Source organism: Prionailurus bengalensis, chromosome B2 (genome assembly GCF_016509475.1).
Source record: "Prionailurus bengalensis isolate Pbe53 chromosome B2, Fcat_Pben_1.1_paternal_pri, whole genome shotgun sequence".
In the NCBI taxonomy this organism is placed as follows: Eukaryota; Metazoa; Chordata; class Mammalia; order Carnivora; family Felidae; genus Prionailurus; species Prionailurus bengalensis.
In genome coordinates this window covers 150,376,152-150,396,955 of record NC_057349.1, presented here as the reverse complement: position 1 = coordinate 150,396,955, position 20,804 = coordinate 150,376,152, and the positions used below count along the sequence as shown (strand labels likewise).

General features: G+C 47.6%; 1 protein-coding gene across 18 annotated transcripts in view; it reads right to left on the bottom strand.

Annotated features, from left to right (window-relative positions):
• Positions 1–20,804, bottom strand: part of AFDN (afadin, adherens junction formation factor) — a 141,917-nt gene that overhangs the window by 60,848 nt on the left and 60,265 nt on the right. For 13 of the 18 annotated variants that reach the window (XM_043592748.1, XM_043592755.1, XM_043592752.1 and 10 more), the window contains exons 8-13: positions 20,263–20,430; positions 17,320–17,370; positions 12,666–12,760; positions 11,586–11,848; positions 6,339–6,408; positions 2,398–2,513 (exon numbers count right to left, since the gene is read on the bottom strand). In XM_043592748.1, coding sequence (XP_043448683.1) covers positions 2,398–2,513; positions 6,339–6,408; positions 11,586–11,848; positions 12,666–12,760; positions 17,320–17,370; positions 20,263–20,430 — 763 coding nt within the window. The remainder of the gene's footprint in view (positions 1–2,397; positions 2,514–6,338; positions 6,409–11,585; positions 11,849–12,665; positions 12,761–17,319; positions 17,371–20,262; positions 20,431–20,804) is intronic. The other 5 variants (XM_043592758.1, XM_043592756.1, XM_043592767.1 and 2 more) reach the window with 1 other exon arrangement.

Below are 20,804 nucleotides of genomic sequence, written 5' to 3'. Positions count from 1 at the left end.
GCTGCCCTAACAAGCTGGCAAGTGATCAGTTTAAACCTTTATCATTTTAGCTCAGCTTTAACAGAGACGATCAGGATAAATCTTCCGAAAATCTGTCCTCAACTAGATGAAGGAAATTGACAGTAAAAGCAATGAACCGTGTTGCGTCTTTCCACAAACTTGACTGAAGAGTAAAGAGTGAGGCTATGAGGACTTAGACCGGGAGGGAGACAACTACTGAGGTAAATACGGATCAAACAACAGGGAGGTCAATATTCACATGAAGCGTCACATTTGCTGAAGCGGAGCATCAACATCGCCGTTGATATTTAAGAACCTGTGAGGAACTGAAAGGACATTTTCAGCAGCAACCGCTCACGCATTTACCCTGGACGTAACAACTTCTTCAAAAATGAAGAGAAGAGGGAAAGAACGTGTGGTGGCTGCAGGTCTCCACAGCCACAGACGCAGTGTGGTGGCTCCTTCCCGCAGGCCCGTGCTCCCCTCCCGCCCCTGCGCACTGAGGCCTCGACCGGGAGAAAATCCAACGCCATTACCCCGAACTATCAGAATCACTAGAAGGAAAAACAAAATTCTTTTCAACAAATTACGTGCTTCAAAACTTCTTATCTAGTCTGTGATCTGGGATTTGGATTTAACTCGACAATGCAGGTATAAAAAAGCTCTTCAGACAGAATTTGTATGCTCAACTATGTTAACAAGTCTGCTAACTGCCACACATACAGACAGCTAAAACTGCAGAGATCTTTCAGTTCATTAGTTAAACAATAAACTGGGTGAACCTCACTTGTCTGTTTCATCCACTTGAGAAATCTGGTAAACATAAGGAATATAAAATCTCACTGAAAAAGTAAACGTGTCAGTGGTAATTTAAAGAACGCCATTATTCAAAAAGATTTTTTCCTTGACTAAAACTAGTGTTTTTAAACATATTTATTAAAGTAACTTCGGTTTTTATGAATATACCAATGAAGTGTTGCTTATGCCCACATCGTAGATGTGAAACACAAAGACTGAAAGTAGAAGCGTCAGGTTCCCATCATGCTGTAACACCAACCAAATAATACGCATTTATAGGTCAAATAAAGCCTTTAGTGAAATCTTTGCCGACAGGATAAGATAAATTCTAACATACAACTGGCCATCAGCTGACTCCTCTGACACCGTATTCATATACAGTTTACAGTGCTAAACATCTTATTCTAGAATACGCCACCAGAAACAAGCACACAGAAAGTAGACTTATTACTACATCTAAAAACATTCACAATCAACAAAACTCTCATAACCAAAAGCCCACAATAAAAACAAGGTAAAAACCTGAGATTTCCACAGGAACCTAGAAATCGCATTACTGTGATAAGTGGTATTAAAGTCTTATAACACACAGCGCCCTCTACTGGAAGGCAGAAGATTAAAGAACCAAATCAGCTGCCTGTCACCAAATTGGTAAGTGACCTTGGGCCGACATGGGCCTCAGGTATTGGATCTGAAAGAGAAGAGTTAGAATGGCTTCATGAAAACTTTGAACAGATTTTTGGTGGGCGCCTCGGTCCCCCTGCTGACACCAGCACGCATGGTACGAGGACACAGGAGTGGTCTTCTGGCCGCCGTGTCCGTGCAGATGCCTCTGCAGAAGTGCTCTGCGGCTCCAGCTCACCAGCATTTGAACTCATCACTGGTTATCTGAGGCACCGACGTTACTTTTCAACATTTAAACAATTTTAGAAATCGCAAGAAAGTAGAATTCTAATTAAGGTAACGTGTACTTACAAATCCTAAGAAAAGGAACTAACAAAAGGCAGACGTTGTCTCTTCAAGAACGAGGACAGGCGACAATATTCATCCCTATCCACCTCGGCACGAAGACGTGCCACGTCAGAGCGGGAGATGTGGTAACGTGGCACTCATAATTCTTAACTCCACTTAAAATCGTTTTTGGCTTTTAACATGTGTATTTAAACATGTAAGGATTTCATCTACAAGCAGGTGAAATGGCCAGTTGTAGAGTGTCTTAATATACAAATGATCAAATATTAAACTCCTGTAAAAACTTCCCTTCTCCTTGTTTTTATAGAATAGCACATTTAAAATAGAAGCATTTTTAATTCAAAGTGCCTCCTGCTTCACCTGGGCAGACGGCACCGTGGCACAGAAGCAAGGGACACACACAGCTGCTGACGATGCCTTTTCTTCCAGTTCAGCAACACAAACAGAAAATCCTCTTTACAACACCGCTAACGTTCTCAAAACGTCAGCTAAACCCTCAGCAGTCACTAGGCCATCCCCCAACCCTCCCCCCCGAGTCCGAGTCCCACTGGTCCCCAACCCGCCCCCCCCCACACACACAACCCGTCCGAGTCCCACCCGTCTGACTGCACAGGAACCACGTCCTACCTGTTTTCTTGCCGCCGGTAGTCCTGCTGCTCCAGTCTCAGCATCGGCTTCACTGTCCCGCGCTCGGCCGTGCTGGGGGCAGGCAGTGCCCTGTCGCTGTCCAGCCTGGTGGCGCTCTAAGCCGAGAGAAAACACGGAGCGTTTACAGACAGCGTGCAAGCCAGCCACGCTCACAGAGACTGCTGCAGGGGAACAGCCGATGCCAGGCTGCCCGGCAGGGGGAGGCGAGACAGAGATGCCGGAGAAGAGCAGAGAGCAGAAAAGGGCACGGCCATGCTGAGGACGTCAGGTGCACAGACGCACGCCCAAGAACACGGTCACTGAAAGAACAAACCACACAGCTGCTTTCCTGTTCAAAGAGCTAAAGGCAGGCTCTAACACACAGGCGTGCAGAGGTGGTGCGTGTGAACGGGGCTCTTCAAAACGGGCAGGGACGGGAGCGACTCCTCCCCAACACTCTCTCAAGTCAGAACAGAGCTGAGTGTGTGCCCACTCTGAAAAGTTAGGGTCCTTCTTTTACTTGTAAGGAAAGGATTTAAAAATCTGCTCACGACAGCTCAACACCCAATGCAGAACTGAGGACAGAGGCTGGTTTGGTTCTTGCCCTTCATCGGGAGAGAAAGAACACAATACAGGGGCCCGATACAGTACACTTCAGTCCTTCCAAGGAGGGCACATCCCTAACCACCCTGTGGCAGAGGGAAAAGCTACCCGGGTTATTAAGCAAACAACAGGAACAGGATCATTCTACTTATACAAAGAAACTCACCGGAGCAAAAATGTTATGTGAGATTTCTCACTACATCTGTTTATTGTAGAAATTGAGCTTGACACCAGAAGCCATTCTTATCAACTAGAGAGTAACTTTGGGCTGTATCTTTAGTTTCTCATATTTTCCATAAAGGAGGTTATACAACCCCCTTCATAAAAAATACTCCTTTTCATGTGTTGTAAACATCGGATGGTATTTTTATGTCACAGAACTGTAACGGCTGCGTAACAGCTGTCTGTTTACCAAAGTTCACTGAACTAATCCTTTGTTAGGCTGTTTAAAATGTTCACCAGTCCAGGGTGTCCTGGCAATCACGTTTGTAAATACATGTATTCATACACAATAAATACTTTCATAAAATACACTTATAAAAATAAAATTCCTTGGCCAGGATGGCAGCACAGACTACAAAAAACTGTTATAAATGGATAAGGAGGCAATGGGTAAGTAAATTATGGTACGTTTATAAGCTAACATATTATAAAACAATTTTAAGCTTGTTTTCAAACAAAAGGCTTACAAAATAATAGCCAAAGGAAGCAGGACAGAAAGGTGCAGATGTGTGCAGATACTTATTTTTTTTCATTTTATTTTTAATGTTTATTTTTGGGAAAGAGAGTGCGAGCGGGGCAGGGGCAGAGACAGAGAGGGAGACACGGAATCCGAAGCAGGCTCCAGGCTCTGAGCAGTCAGACAGAGCCCAACACGGGGCTCGAACCCACGAACCGTAAGATCATGACCCGAGCCGAAGTCGGGCCCTTAACTGACTGCGCCACCCAGGCACCCCTCGTTATTTTTAAATGTATAAGTGAATACAACTACAACAGAAAGAGATCAGAAGAGGATCCGTGAAAATGTCATCAACAGGCAACTATTAACTGCAGATGAATGATTTTCATTTTTTCCCTCATTTTGCTGAGTTTTCTGTTTCGAGCATACATTTTTATAAGAAACTAAACTTTTTATGAAGACAGCTGCATCTGGTTCCAAGAGTACCTGCTCACGTACTTCTCAGAGGGGTCTCTGCTGCAGCTCCAGTGCCCCAGGCACCTTCTCACCACGAGAAGAACAGCAGTGAACATACCGAGTGGGACCCTTGCCTCCACCAAGTCAACAAACAAGGCCAGCATCAGCTGGCACAGAGAATTTAAAATAAGGCGCTGTAACTAAGAACTATGAACCAAGCGTGAACTATGCTTGGACGCTCAAGAAGGTTTCAAGGAGGAATGAGCAGAAAGGAGCCGGCTGCACAGAAACCAGCAGGAAGGACAGTCGAGGAAGAACAAACTGGCCCCAGTGCCCGGATGGGAAGGAGGCGCGTGTTCCGTGCACAGGCCAGGTCGAGAGGGGAGGTGGCCGGGGCCGAAGGAGCTGTGTGAGCCGGAGCGAAGTGTGTGACATTTGGGATGAGAAGCCACTGGGGGCTTGGAAAGCCGGGCGGTAACGGGCTCTAAGTCGTATGTTCAGAACACGAGCCTGGCCGTGGGGAGAAGAGTGACAAGCCAGGGCAGCAGCAGAAAGGCCAACTCAGAGGCCATGCAGCATTTCTGCCGTGTGACAACTGCAGCCAGCGTCACACCACAGAAGCAGTGACGGGGAGGGGCAGGTACCTGCGGACTACTTCGGTCCAACGCAAACGGAACACGCCGACACCGAAGGCTGAGAAGGAAGCAAGGACAAGCAGTGACGGGCTTCTGCTGGAACGACACCACGGATGAGGGTACCGCTTACTGACCGGGAAGGCCGAGGAGGCTTAAGAGAGCCCAGCCCTGCTCTAGCTGTGGTGAGTGCGAAGCACGTGTCGGACCTCACCACGGCCACGTCAAGCAAGCTTCTGGGGTCTGGAGAGGTCGGGGCCAAGGATACAGTCAAGGGTAATGAACATATCCGTGTATTTTAACTACCAACTGCCTAAGATCACCTAGGGAACAAGTACAGACAGGAGAGAAGGGGCCTTGGGTCTGAAACCGAGTTTTGAGGCCAAGTGGAGGGGACGGGGAAGGAGGAGGCATGGGCAGATGAGCCAGAGGAGGACTGAGCACCGATGGGGGAGACACCAGGAGAACGACACCCTGGGGGCCGAAGTCAGGCGGCGCCCCCAGTATGCAGTAGGGGCCCAGTTCAGACAGAGGAGACACAGGCCACGGACTCGGCCGTGCGGAGGCCATCAGAGACCGGGACACACACACAGTCCCTCCGACAGCAGGAGCCAATGGGAGCCGAGGGGAGAAGACGGAGTAACAGGGAGCAGACCGCAGATTATTTCCTCAAGAAATCGTGCTGGGAAGAGAAGCAGAAAGCTGGGCAAGGGCTGGAGCGCACGGTACAGTTGTTAGAACAGGAGACAGAGCAGCGTGTCCGCATGGCGGCTGCCGTGCCGTGGCCTCAACGAACCACAGCCTCGGCGGCCCCTTCCGGAAGGCGAAGGAAGCGGGTGCCGTGTGCCACCCCAGGCCCAAGCCTAAGCAGGCCGGTCGATTCCACGATTCTCGTGAGACACCCAAACATCTGGCCACCCCTGTGGAGAGACGAGCAAGCTGTCCCAGGGAGAAAACAGGAGAACACGTGGAGAGGGGGGCCCGGCCACCTGCGTCCCGGCACAGCCGGGCCACCTCATCGCCCACTAGCAGCTGAATGCAGCAACTCGAGTAACCCCCAGCAAGACCGGCCCACGAACAGCCCGGGTGAGTCCAAACCACACGGTACAGCTGTGCGCCAAGTCAAACGGGTGCTGCGTGTCCTTGGTCAATTAGGTTGGGGTGGTTTGTTACTGAGCGATATAGATAACCAGAACGAGGACACAATCCCCCCCATCGCGCGGAGATACGGGACAACTGTGGGGGCAAGGTCCCCGAGAAGGTAAGCTGGCAGGGAGAGGAGAGGGGAAGTCCACGGTCTCCAGCGGTCGCCTGACGGAGAAGGGCTGGTTCTACAGGGGAGAAGCCTGGGCCCCCCTGCTCGGAGGACACGGCCCAGCTCGCCACCCGCGGCCTTTGGTGTGGCGCCAGGAGACAGCACAGATCAGGACAGCAAGCCACGGTCAGAAGCCACGGTGAAGTCGGCTTTCGCAAGAGCTCCAGGAGCATACTCCCGACACTTTGGCCACGGGGTCCAGAATGTTCCAGAAGGCTACACAAACTCCCTGCTACAGGCAACGTAAAGTACCCACCTTGCTCGCTGGCAGCGCTGCCCCGCTGTGAACATCTCCCCCCAAATCGAAAGTTGTCTCCTGAACAATTCTGCCAGGGTAAAAAAAGAAAGACACTGAATTAACAATTCTCAAATGAAAAGGCATCGTTGTTCTTAACACAAAAGGACGGCTCAATATCCCAACTCAAAGATCAAGACGCCACTTTATTTTCAGCATATAAAGTCACAGAATGAAAACGCTGTTAAAACTTTATGAACTTTTCTTACTGCTCTATACTGAATACTCTCAGGATGCTTTTCAAACTGTATTTTAATAACAATAAATTGGAAAGAACCGTCCAAGAAACAAGCAAGCCGCTTCATCACATAATGGCACATAAATGAAGTGCCCCGTCTGTGGCGCCACGAGCCCGTCTGTCAACACAGGGAAAGCGACACTGACCTCAGGAGAATACGGCACAGGCACTAAACTGCCTTCCTCTGAAAGCCAATCTGATGAGAGCTGAAGAGCTCACGGATACCACCACTTGGGCCACGATACAGAAATGGGGAGGCACCTGGGTGGTTCAGTCGGTCAGGTGTCCAACTCTTGATTGTGGCTCAGGTCACAGTTCACGGTACTGAGAGCCCTACTGCAGGCTCCGTGCCGACAGCGTGAAGCCTCTCTCTGCCCCTCCCCTCCTCATGTGCTCAAGCTCTCTCTCTCTCAAAATAAATACACGTTTAAAAAAAAATTTTTAAGTCCTACTCCATAATGAGGGTAAATACAATCCATTAATCCCAGCCCAAGAGAGAGGCCCAATAAAAGGAAAACAAAGAGCCCTAAAAATATCTGGAAACCGACAAGATGGGTTAGTGCCTACATTTCCGGGACTTCTGCACAAGACGGTCAAAGAGCATGATAACCTCTTTTGTTACAGTATTTGAAAGACAAGGGTCTAGTTTCACAGCACTGTGGTAACTTTAAACTCATGTTTAAGCCCAATCTATAGAATGAAACCGCAAAGAGATGAGGAAACTCAAAACAATTCTTCCAATTAGAAAATCTGATACAAATTCCTCCTCTACCTCATCACTAAGAAAATCAAATCATCTGGAGGGGCACCTGGGTGGCTCAGTGGGTTGAGCACCCGACTTCCATTCGGGTCATGATCTCACGGTTCGTGGGTTCGAGCCCCCGTCGGGCTCTGTGCTGACAGCCCAGAGCCTGGAGCCTGCTTCAGATTCTGTGTCTACCTCTCTCTCTGCTCCTGACCTAGTCATACTCTGTCTCTGTCTCTCTCAAAAATAAACATTAAAAAAAAAAGAAAGAAAGAAAGAAAGAAAGAAAGAAAGAAAAGAAAATCATCTTGAAATGCAAAATAAAGGGGTGCCTGTGGGGCTCAAGTCCGTTGAGCATCCGACTCTTGGTTTTGGCTCAGGTAATGATCTCCACCTTCATGAGTTCAAGCCCCAGGTCGGGCTCTATGCCGACAGCGTGGAGCCTGCTTGGGATTTTCTCTCTCTCTGCCCCTCCCCCACTAGTGTGGACACACACACTCGAAAAATAAACATTAAAAAAACTACAAAATATCATCACTTTGAAATAGGAACTTGAGAAAGTAAAAGCATTTACTAAAAGTTACATCTTCTCATCTATCCTGTGTCACTAAGATGTTTACAAAACATAGAAACTGTTCTCCTGGTTTCTGATGGTTTGAATGGGAAATTCAGTTTAGCTATTCTGTCTCTGGTAATGCAAAAAAGAAGTATGATAGTTCACCTCCGTCTGTCATCTCTCAAAGCTACATATACACCTTACCCACCCCTAACTCCCTCCTCTCGACACACAGAAACATAGCCAAAGCCTTCTTGACTCCACCTGTAATTATTCTAGAATAACAAATTCATTTAACACCATGCAAAGCTCATTATTTTTTCACCAAAGCTGTTGACAAAACTAAAATTTAACATGGACTCAGCTGTATTACATTCTGGATACACTGAACGATTCCAAAGTGACTTTATTCATGACTTTGATGACATTATCTCAGTATGACCTGTGAGGGCAAGAACCAGGTCTTGATCACGTCAGCACTCAGAGCACAATGACACATGTCACTGGTGCTCAATGAATACAGACTAGATAAATACATAAGTGAATAGATGAATGAATAAAACTCCCACGCTGACCATCAACATCAAATTGTGCTACCCTAGGGGCACAGTCGGTTAAGCGTCCGGCTTCGGCTCAGGTCATGATCTCGTGGTCCGTGAGTTCGAGCCCCGCGTCGGGCTCTGTGCTGACAGCTCAGAGCCTGGAGCCTGTTTCGGATTCTGTGTCTCCCTCTCTCTGTCCCCTCCCATGCTCACAGTCTGTCTCTCTCTCAAAAACAAACATTAAAACAAGAAAAAAAAACACAATGAGATGTCACCTCACCCAGTTAGAATGGCTATTACTGAAAACATTAACGAGTGTCATAGGAGGGAAATACCAGGTGTTGGCAAGATTGTGGAGAAGAGGGAACCAGTGCGCAGTGTTGGTGGGAACGTAAATTTGTGCAGCATTGCGGGAAACAGTACGGAGTTCCTCAAAAATGAAAAACACAAGCACCATACGATCCAGCAATTCCACTGCTGGGTATTTACCTGAAGAAAATGGAAACGTGACTCGGAAAGGCAGATCTGCACCCTAGGCTCATGCACATAATTTACAGCAGCTGAGATATCAAAGCAACCTAAGGGTCCCTTGACAGATAAATGAATAAAGTCGCGGTGTGTGTACATGTACGTACACACACACACACACACACAGGAGCATTACTCAGCCAGAAGAAAACAGCTTGCCATTTGCCACAACAGGGATGGACCCTAAGAGCACTGTACTAAGTAAAATAAGCCGGACGGAGAAAAACAAGTACCATATATCTCACTTATACGTGGGATGTAAAAAGATGAAAACAAAAACAAAAGCTCATAGACACAGAACAGACTGGCAGTTGCCAAAGGCAGAGGCTGGGAGGTGGGGGAAGTGGGTAAAAGGTGGAAACTTCCAGTTATAAAATAAATAGAAGTCCTGGGGACGAGACGTACGGCATGGAAACTATAGTTACTACTGTACTGCAGGTCTGCAAGTTGCTAAGAGAGTTAATCTTAAAAGTTCTCATCACAAGTACAAATAACTGTGCGCAGGTCTGGTGACGGACGCTTCCCAGACTGTGTGCCCACTTATACCGCATCAGAATGCTGTGCACCTGAAACTAATATATGTCGATTACACCTCGGTTAACACACACACATACACACGTCTGTGAAACATTAAATACTTGGGTCATCGATCTAGAAATGTGTCTAACAGCTGGACAATAGAACAAAATTATGTGTTTATAAAGAAATGACACTTCTTTCTCATCTATGGATGTACACGTAAGCGCTGGTATATTCAACCAGTGAGCAGTTTCACCAGGTTGATAGGAAAAAGATGTAATGATAATTAACATAAAATCTCACAGCACATTCCTGTCTAGGAGACCTAAGCCACGTCCTCGACACGACCTCTGCTTCCGGCCAGAGACACGACAAGGAGACGACTGTCGGCCCCCAAAGCAGGGACCATTACGGCAGAACAGCCGGGAGTGATCCCTCCACGGAAGACATCCCAGGGCAAGACGTCCCAGGGCAAGACATCACGGCGGTGGTGCGCCCACGCTCAGCAACAGATGCAGACCGTTACCACAGCCACCAGCAGACACGGGACCCGCGACTCAGGGACAAAGCACAGCTGGGGGTAACCGCAGGAACTGCTGAAAATCAACATGGAACACACCAGAAGAAACCGCGTCGTACGATCATGTCTTTGGAATGAGTGTGGCAAGAAAACCCTCAGGCAGGCAGAGCGGTTTCTGGTGCTGAAAGAAAGCAGAGCTGAAGAAAAGCTGAGGCCTAAAATGGAAAACATTAAAAATAATGAAAAATAAAAGGAAATGAAACAAAACCATCTGAACATGACTATGTGCTGAAAGAAAAGAGGCTACGTATAGGTCATGACACAGACGGGAAAGGAGGATGTGCCTGATAAATAAACAGGACCTTAAAAAAAGAAGAGAAAAGCTCCTCCCAGATGCGAAACAGAAGGGTGAGGTTGGACACGCGTTCAGCTTAAAGTTGGAACAGCATCAGACAGAAATGGACTTTGAGTGGGAAGGCCCTCGTTGGTTTTCCTCAGGAGCGGAGATCGAGGGATGGGTCCCGTGTCGCAACTGGGAGCTCACAGTGAGAGGCGACCAGCCCGTGACACGTCCCACACCCAATCTGCCCACATGGACGTGTGTGAGGATCCCCAAAGGGTCAGCGTGCAGAGGGACGTCACGTCTTTACTGGCACCAGCTGCCTCTGATCGCTTCCTTGGCCAGGACTCCACAAGGACCCGGGACGAACTGATAACCCACCAGGCACCATCGCGGTAGGCTTTACAAAGCCGAGAAACCGGCAAGAGACAATTCCAAGCAGCTACAAGTTCGCACCTGGCCCACGACGCGAGCTCTGAGCGGCGGGCTGAGCAAAGGCAGGCCCCAGAAGGAAACAATGGGCCGGGCAGCACAGAGAGCGGCCCCGCGCGGTTCCTGGCCCCACATCCTGTTCCCGGCACGCTCCTGGAGCAGGGCTCCTGCGGCAGGCTCTCTGGTGGCCATCAACGACACGAGCCGTTGGGCTCAAAGGGCCACGTGGCTATTTTCCCAAGACCCGTGCCCTAGCAACCTGCGGAACGGATAACAGAGTAGCCAGACAGCGAGCGCCTGCTTTATAAAAAACGATCAGTGTCCTAATGAAGTCCTACTCCCTCCCCACTCAGGAACTTCTACTAGATGGCCAGTAAGGTTTTGTTTTCTGGTGACAGGCCCACGTGGCAAGTCCTCAGAAAGGCACCAGGTGGAGCTGAGGCACTTCTAATGCCGCACGTGTTTCACTAACAGCGGGCAGAAAAACACCTCCACAAAAGTTGTAGCTCCACGGGACCATCACGGAGAATACCACCAGTTCTTCCTAAGAGTAAAGTATCGGCCAAAAAGACAAACTCTGAAAATAATTTAAAAACCAGCCCCAACTTCCAGTGTTCAGATAAAGTCAAGACCTCTTCCATCCTCCTCCAAAACCAGCCCAAATCAACAAGAACAAACCCCACTTGGAATGTTTAAAAATAAAACCACCTGTAATAACGCACGCCTAATTCTGATCACTTCTCACATAATCAGACACCCTAAAACTCTCACAGCCGACATAGAATTACCCAGGCTTCTGTCTGGGGCCCTTGGCCGTCAGGCCTCCATCCACGGGTCTCTTGGCCACTGCGTGGTCCTGGCTGGGGTCCACAAACTTGAACACGTGTGACGCCCCAAACTGCACTTTCATCCCACTCTGCAGCATGGTTGTCTCGGAGATGCGCTGTCCTTCCACGTACGTCTCGGCGTCCATGCTCCTCGGAGTCACGGTGACAACTCCATCCATGTTTGTGAGGTCACAGTGATGGGGCTGAATTCCTGATCCAAACAGCTAAGATAAAATCAAAGAAACTTCCGTCACAAAGGACACAGTACTTAAAAACAGAACTTTTGGTACTTTTCGGTGGATTTCCTCCCAACAGTACAAAAGTAAACACTGTCAAAATAGTGTCAAACTGAACACATTAATTTTAGCATCCAGTAACCTGACTGAAGACATACGGAGTTGAAAAGCACACGGCCACCTGAAACATTTATCAGATAATAATCTGTACAGATCATTAGGATCACACACTCTTTACCTGTCTTACCGCTATGCTGAAGGAGGGATGTTAGAACAGGAAAGGACACTAATGACCTGACCCATCATTTGCAGTCGGCAAAGGGCACACAGGAGAAAGGGCGGTCTGCCAGAGTTCAGCTGAGTTCTATCAGGTAATGAACCCGAACTTCCTCTTTAAAGAACACTTCATGCTGTTTTCATTAAGCACCTGAGAACCACATCCTGCTAACATTTTAACTACCGTTCAGGAAGCCCCCACTGCTACGGGCATCAGTCCCAGCAACAGGACTCTCACACAGGCCACCTCCTCTAATCCTGACAAAGACCCATGAAGTCATCACCACCTTCTGGAGAAAAGCAGTCTCAGAGGAACACGATGACCACATCAAGTTTCTAGAGGTGGAGAGGGGACCTAATTTCACAGCCTGCTCTGTTCACACTGGAGCATTTCTCTATGTTAAAAGATAAAGTCTTTCCTTTCTGTCCACTCCTTCATCCGCTGCCATGCGGCAGGCCCTGCGCTTCGTGCCCTTGCCCACCCGAGTGTGAGCTACGGAGGGAGCTAGACCTGTGGCCACCCGCGCACCTGGATGGAGTTCTCCTCGAACTTCTCTGTCCCGACCTCAGTAACGCTCAACTGAAGGCGGTAAAGCTTGGGCTTGTCCCTGGAGTCAGAACCATCTGCAAAAGGAAAAAGTACAGAACTTCATTTGTAAAGTGTAATGTTCTTGTCATGTCATTTGAAACAGGCCAACAAAGCAAACAAAAGCTTGTCTTAGAATGAACGACAGCTCTCAATTCTCAGGATTTCTTATCAAAAAACTCCCCAAATTTATGCCATGCAGTTTAAGTGGATACACAGAAACTTCCCATTAAGACGCAAGCACATCAGCTGTTTCCTGTGACTTAAGGTGCCAACATCATCATCTATAACCATCATCTTCTTACCACATGAAGAGAAATCTCTCCGCCACGCGGCCCTGGATTTTTGTTAACGATTCTGAAGAGCAACTCTATTAGGTAAAGATGACCAACACACACGGACTTCCCTTCGGACCAGATCCTCCTCCCAGCAAACCTGCCATGCAGACCGCACACGGCAGGCACCAGGTGCACGGACGGGGTATAGCGGGGTCACTGGTGGAGGTTTTAAACATACCACCTCATGGCTCATCCAGACCTTTTGGACCAAGATCTCGGGAGGAGGCCCACGCACACGTCTTCCAAAGAATCTCCCTAGGTGATTCCAATGCCCATTTCTGACATTAAGTTCCAGTAAGAACTACCATCAAATGTGCTTAGCTCCACGGGAACTTGGGGATGGGGGTGGGTGGCTAATCATTTTATACCTCGGTATAACTGTAGATCTTTTTAATTTCCCTGTGCAGGAATCTCTGTGGTGGGCTGGGGACGGGGATGACGTGGGGGAGGAGAAGGGAGAAGAGCAAGACAGCTGTTCACTCGTACCCAGATGTTTACTCACTTCTCACCTACTGTACTCAACGCAGGATATGGATCAAAGATTTCTTCAGATTTCAGAGTTGTGAGCGTACAAGGAAACAGGCCTCACAGGATCAGTGAGTCCTGACCCGCCTCCAGGCCGTGGCCATCAACCTACACCAGGTCCTTAAAAGGCTGAGTGGAGCCTCCCTGACCTACTTCACTGACATGCTACTACCCTGCAGCCTCACTTATGGGGCCACGAGTCACAATCTCTAGTCGCTGGGATCAGGAGGTAATCGCTTCCGAAATTAAACACTGGGAGCGCACGCGGGGTGTAGACTGCTCAAGTCTCCTAGCTGTGGTGCGGCCTGAGCTCCCGCAGACAAAAGACCCTGCGAGCGCACAAGTCCTATGAGCACTGTTGTCAATTTCACAGTACACACAGAGTAACATTCCAATAACATTTCCCCCTTCTGGCGTATTTCAGAAACCTGTCAAATCTGGATGAAAATAACCTGTATTTGAGAGACACAACATCTCATGTGAATGAGAATTCATCATCTACCACGCTTCACAGCTGGAATATTATGTGCGGTGCCACCTGGAGCATTTTTTTTTTTTTCCTTGAACAGTTATTTCAACTCCAAGTCCTGACCCAAAATGAGGCACTGGAACCGTCCAGGGCTTCCCCTGGACGCGGGCAGTTCCCTTCCATACCCGCAGAGTCCAAGCCCCCTAGGAATGTGTGGGATTTGGCCGGCTTTAAACAGCACAGGCAGTCCCAGTACATAGTCCCGGTCAGGAAGTGGCGTGCGTCGTCCTCCTCAGCACCACGGATCGCTTCATCTTCCTGCCGCTCTCCCTGGTGCACGAGTGTTTTATTTACTTGCCGCCCCATCTCCGAGCTCCTTGGCGGCTCTTTTTTAAATCTCTGTATCTTGGCATTTGGTACAGTGTCTGCTCCACAGTATACATTCAACAAAGATTTAGTTTATTAACAGGAAACAATCAGTGACAGAAAATGAAGAAAATAATGCAATATGGTCACACAGAAATTACACCAATGCATTACAAAGTAAGCAAAAGCAGCAAATAAATGATGAAGAACAATGGTTTCCATACAAAGTTAAAAAATACCAAGAACATGAAAAATACCAGTTTAGGGGGTGAAAGAAAAACTTGACATGAACATTCTTCTGCATTCTGAGTGCTTCTGAGGGGTACCTTGTGAGCTAAGACGTGGACAGGTCGTGCTTTGCTACATCAGCAGAGTTGCAAGTATAAAGCAACGGGGAAGTACGGACCTCTTGCCCCTCCCCCCATCTCACTGTGCTGGAGACCTCCCGACTGATGGATCAGAGGGAAGCTTCTTCCCGGGTTCCTCAGTTCTTACGACTTCACAGTAACGGCAAACACAGATACGGCCTCCGGGGGTGGATTCTGAGTGAGCCAAATGGCAGCGACCAAACTCACTGGATACAGTGGGGTTTGGCCGGAGCTGGGGAGTATGGGCAGGGGAGGCAGGTCATCTTCAAATGATGGACATCTTTCTTTTTGGAACATTTCACTCCTCTGTCCTTACTAAAAGGACAGGGACCATCTCATGGGTGTTAACGAACACGGAAACGTGGTACCTGAAACAAACCCTTGTATTTCCCCCCCTGCTCACTCAACAGTGCTCCACAGACCGTTCACTCCCGCCTGAGCACCTCTCTTCCGCACACAGGGCAGACCTGCAGCGCCTTTAAAAGCACAGACGAGTCTAAGTAACTCTCCCTCCAACAGCAGTGCTTCTAGCAGGTTGTTCTTTTACTGTCCTGACAGAAAGTCAAAAGTATATAAAATATTCATGTAGTTTGAAATTCAAAAGGCACAGAAAGTACACAATGAAAAGCAGCCTTCTTTTCCCGGCCTGATTGTCCACCCAGAAGCAAATCTTGAAAATCTGTCTTATGCACATACAATTAAGCAACTCAACACACATTTTTTTCTTTTTTCTGGACAAACACTAGAACACTCTTTAGGGTTGACAAATGAAATACATGTCATCTAGTCAAATGGGCAATCGCTGGGCCCCATTCACACAAACACTGGGGTTTTATCTAAAATCCAAGTCTCTGGATGTCCTGAATTCTATTTGTCAACTCTGCTACCCCTAAATTACCATTCACACTGTTCTGCATCTTGTTTCTCTGCTTTTGCCTTTTTTAATTTGAGATATAACCCAAAGTTTTCCTAGTACCCTAAACATTAAGAGAAAACAAGCCCTTATACACAGAAGACCATTTTTTAAAGAGCACTTTTGTTCTTACCCTATGACAATTCTACCCTTCCAGCTCTGCTTTTGCCTTTGCTCATTTCCCAGGGTGAACTTCTGGAAGTTGGTTTCTGGTACAAAATATGGTCTGCCATACCGCTTACAAAAGGGGGAGGGATGCGTTCACTTAAAGAAGGCTGAGCCACAGAGCGTTTCTTGTGTCCCAGGGGTGGTGAGAAACTGAACGTACGTTCACATCCCCACAACTTACACTTTGGTGAATCAATGCAATAGTTAAGAAACTATCAAATTTTTGAAGCTTACTGAAACAGAGCTTAGAGCGTATTTTCACTAACTCTATTTAGAAAAGCAAACAAACTAGCTCTTCTTAAATAAAAATGGAAAACTAGAAACACTCTGGTCAAACTTGAGGAGTATATACTTTTTTTTTTTTATACACAGCAGGTTAAAAAAAAAAAAAAAAAAGGAAATGTTTTCTCCTTCCTAGTGCTCCATAACTTTACAGTATGAAATTAACAAACACATGAAAACATTAAAGAATCCTTTTCAGGAATAAAAAAATACAAAACACACAGTAAAAACAGGTCTTAGACTCTATGCATGTAGAAGTACCAAAACAGGTGATAAACATCACTTGCTTAAATGTTCTTTAAAAAGAACAAATGCGGAAGTTCCCAGTTCGGTTAATAACCAATGAAAATGTGTACAATCAGTTTGGAGGAAATGCAACAAACAGAAGATGCTAAAAGGTGGGTAAACTCTATACAGCATGGGAGAGCATTAGAATGTTACATTAATATGTAAAAAAATAACATTCAAAATATAAAAACAAAAGAAATATTTCCATAAAACCAAAAACTACCTGTACTATGGAACGTCACAAAGACACACACAGATTTGAGAAATTCTAAGTAAGAAAGTACATCTTCGCTAACAAGAAACAGATTTCAACCAGGAGAACAGAGCTAATCCTGGAAACGTCCTATAACGTGGTCGTAACATAAGCTGAGGGTGGATTCTCTTCCCCTTCAGCCTCCCAAATGTTGTCAGACACACACCACTGACTGGGACAGCCCTCCCCGCCGGCATCACAGCCAGGGTGCGTGACAGCAGGGCACCTGCCGCTCCTCTGGGCCTCATTCTTACCCACCACCCTCGCTCTCTTCCCACCCCTCTCCCCTCCTCCCCCAGCTTCTCCTGGCTTCCTAACCTGCCTGGGCAGAGGAGGGGAAGGATAGGAACACCATTCCCGCCCTTCTTTGGCCGCAATCTCTTAAGACTTAACCCGAATAAGGGAACCAGATGTTCCTATAAAAAACGCTTGTATTAAATGAAGCGAATGCTGCATACGGAGCACTTACTGATCCGGATAAGGTGACAGTACAGTCCATTTCTTAGCATCAAGTTATTCGTATCAATTCAAAAACTCATGCAGAAAACGTCTGGTCAGGTAACACTGTTCTGCCCAAGACGTCCATTAGCGCTCTAGTCCCAGCAGTAGTAGGAAGCATAGCATTACCTTCGTAAGTGTGATAGCTGTAGTAGGCAAAGTGACTCCTTCTCCCTGGGACTAGGCGCACATGCACGGGGCCCAGGTGAAGGCAGCACCGGCAGGACAGAGGCCATGCGGAGCACGTGAAGAGGGAAGGAGGAGAGAGACAGGAGAGGGTGAGCTGTAGGAGGACACCTTTCAAAGGGTGAAAAGCACATTTCTCCCGCAGTTTTCGGGGCTGTGAGGACAAGACAACAGCGCTCCAGGCAGCGTGTGTGTTAGAAACCAATGCACACTGTTAAGGAAACACCAAGACATCAGGTCACTGAGCAGAAGAGCAAGGGTTAGTTCATCACATAGAAGACGACCACCCAATGTGGCGGATTCCTTCTGTTAAAAGAACACATTTAAATCCAAATCAAAGAATAAAAGGGCTTTTTCCCACCCCTCCATCTCTGCAAAAGCCAGTGAGGACAGTATGAGGACACACCCACACCTCGGAAACACCGAGCCCGGGCCCCACCTTGTGGATAGGTGCTTGGTGGGTAACACGTCCAGTGGAAATACAACACTGATCTGTTCAGGACAAACCCACATTTACCAGCATTATTTCCTCGTAAATGGAAACGAAATCCACCTCAGTCAGCATGCTGACTGCTCAACTAGTAATAACGTGAACTTGCAGGGCCCTTGGGGGCTCAGCAGGTTGAGTGTCCGACTTCAGCTCAGGTCATGGATCTCACAGCTCATGAGTTCGAGCCCCGCGTCGGGCTCTGGGCTGGCAGCTCGGAGCCTGGAGCCTGCTTCGGATTCTGTGTCTCCCTCTATCTCTCTGTGCCCCTACCCACTCGCATTCTGTCTCTCTCTCAAAAATAAATAAACATTAAAAAAAAAAATTAAAAAAAAACAAAAAACATGAACTTGCAAAAACAGCATGGCCCAGAAAACACAGCATGGCTTCGGCGAGGAAGGCCTCGGTCCAGCTCTCGTCTACCCGGGGGACCGACCGTGTGGCCGATGTGAATCACAGGCTCTTGTGGAACAAGGGCGAGGGAGGTGACCTGGCGGGCAGCCCGAGGCACTGGGGAAGGAGGTCAGACCACAGGGAGGCACCTGAGGGCGGGGACGGCTCTGGTACCTCTCCCTCCCTGGAGCAGAAGCTCCGTCAAGGTGGGTAAAGGCAGCAGGGCGCCAGCAAGGAGGGACACACGTGACCGAGAACCCCACGCACGCTGTGCCAACATCTAGAGAAAGGTTTCTCTGCAGGGTCTATTCTCGTCCCACACACATGCCTACAAAACTCCTTTGTGTTTAACAGGGTGACTACAAACATGAAATGAGCAGGGAAAACAGCAGTTCTCACGAGAATGTCAGTGGTCCAGGTCTCAGCAGGTCTCATCTGTCTTGCTGTGGCTCTACCTCGGAGGCCCTGACCAGGGAGGGCCTGACACGTGGTAAGTATCAATAAATACTCGTGAGACAGATGCACGGATGAATGCTCGCCCCGGCTCTGCTCCCCATGCAAACCCCCTTCCCACTGTCCTCTGAAAATTACCCCATGTCAGCTCTTTATCAGGTTCCTCCAGACAGACACTCCTGAATCCTCAAAAATTTAGGTTTGGAGAAAACCATTAGCTTCCAGCATGCAATGCAAACTTTCAAAAAGCAGACCCAATGATCCTAGAAACTTCTAGGTTCCGACACATCGGCTGGCCCCCAGATGCCGTCACCGCCTCAGAAGGCCACCGTGTGCACACGCCCTCTGGTCGCACAGCAATACCGGGCCAGGGTTCCAAACCACAGCGACAAGTTTAAATGAACTTTTCGGTCAGAGAACCAAGGGACAAAGCAACACTAACACATTCCTCACAAACAGCTCACCGATTCTGATAATTCCTCAAACATAACAAGTATAAAAACTACCACTTACAGCACACCGCCACCGAGCATAAGTTACAGAGCATCGGCCCAAACCCCACTTTCCCGCGTCCACAGAGCCTGCCGGTGCCACCGGCTGCGGGACCACGTCTCGTAAACACCAACGCTCGAGAACCCAAGAAGAGAAGGACAGAATTCCTGTCTGAGCAACTCCAGACGACCTACACAGCCACTTGGGTTTGCAGCTTCTTCTGTAATTACTAATTGAGCTTTATCGGAAAGCAGTCCTGGGCACGAGGGCGCAATCTCTGTTCTTCAAAGCATTTCAGAATACGGGGGACCCTCCACCATTTTAAGCCAATGAATAAAAAAGGATATAGTTTGGCTGAACGATCAAGAGGTCATGTGTGTATTCATATACATCACATACACGCACATTTTACTCTACATCCAGATGTGTGTATAAAACACCTCTGTAAGGACGTTCATGTATTTCTTTGCCTCTAAGGCTAATTTAGAACAGCTTTAGAGAAGAGCTCTAAAAAGAAACCGAGCACTAACATGAAAAGAAACCCAGTCTGTTAGGATTCTAAAACCAAATACCCTTCCTCTTCTAGATGGATTACTGTGCTGTTCAACTTAAAGGTACTCTTTCTCACACTGTTCACACATTCAACAGGACACGTATCCCACGTGTACCTGCTTGTATTAAATTTGCCCAAAGAGTACATTCCAGTTCATCATTTTTAGACTAAGTATTTTATAAGGTTATTTTGGGAAAAACATTTTCTAAAGAAGTGTATCATTTATCCTTAAACACCTCATACTCACGGTTTTAAATTTTGTTTTTCAATATTCATTTTTATCCACGTGAACTTTATTTTTATGCGTAAACATACATGTCCCATATAACCTCAAGGTTCTGGGTTGTTTTTGTTATTTTTTTTAAAAAATGTCATCTTATGAGAGTAACTTTTTACAAAATAAACGGTCTAAAAAAGGTTTTCCGCTGACTGAAAGAGTACTTAAATACAATTCCTTACAAGGAAAACATTTAAAGCTGGAACAACATGCACCGATCATCCTCCTCACCTGGGCTGAGCTCCACCAGGTAGGGCAACTTCTCAGGCGGAAGTGCTGAGCCGTAGCCGGAACCCTCGGCTCTCTCCTTCCCTTTCACCAGCTTCCCGTCGACATGTTTCTTCGTTTTCTTCGGGACGTAGTCTGGCGGCCTCCTCTTCAACTGAAAGACTAAAACCCCTAGAACAGAATGTTGTAAATCATCAACCAGACTCAAACAGGCGAGGATGGCTGAGTGACTGATGGCCAACTCCCCTGAGATTTATCGGGAAAATATAACTTAATAACATCTTTCAAGGAATGATCGAGTGAAGGTTTACTCAATTTATACTTTTACTCAGTGGAGGAAATATCAGTCACTCGTATTCTGAAAAACTCTGGTAGCCATGTGCAAAGATTATTTTTTTAATTTTCAATGTTATTTTTGAGAGAGCGTGCAAGCAAGCGAGCACGATGAGCAGGGGAGGGGCAGAGAGAGAGGGAGACACAGAGTCCGAAGCAGGCTTCAGGCTCCGAGCTGTCAGCACAGAGCCCAACGTGGGGCTCGAACCCAC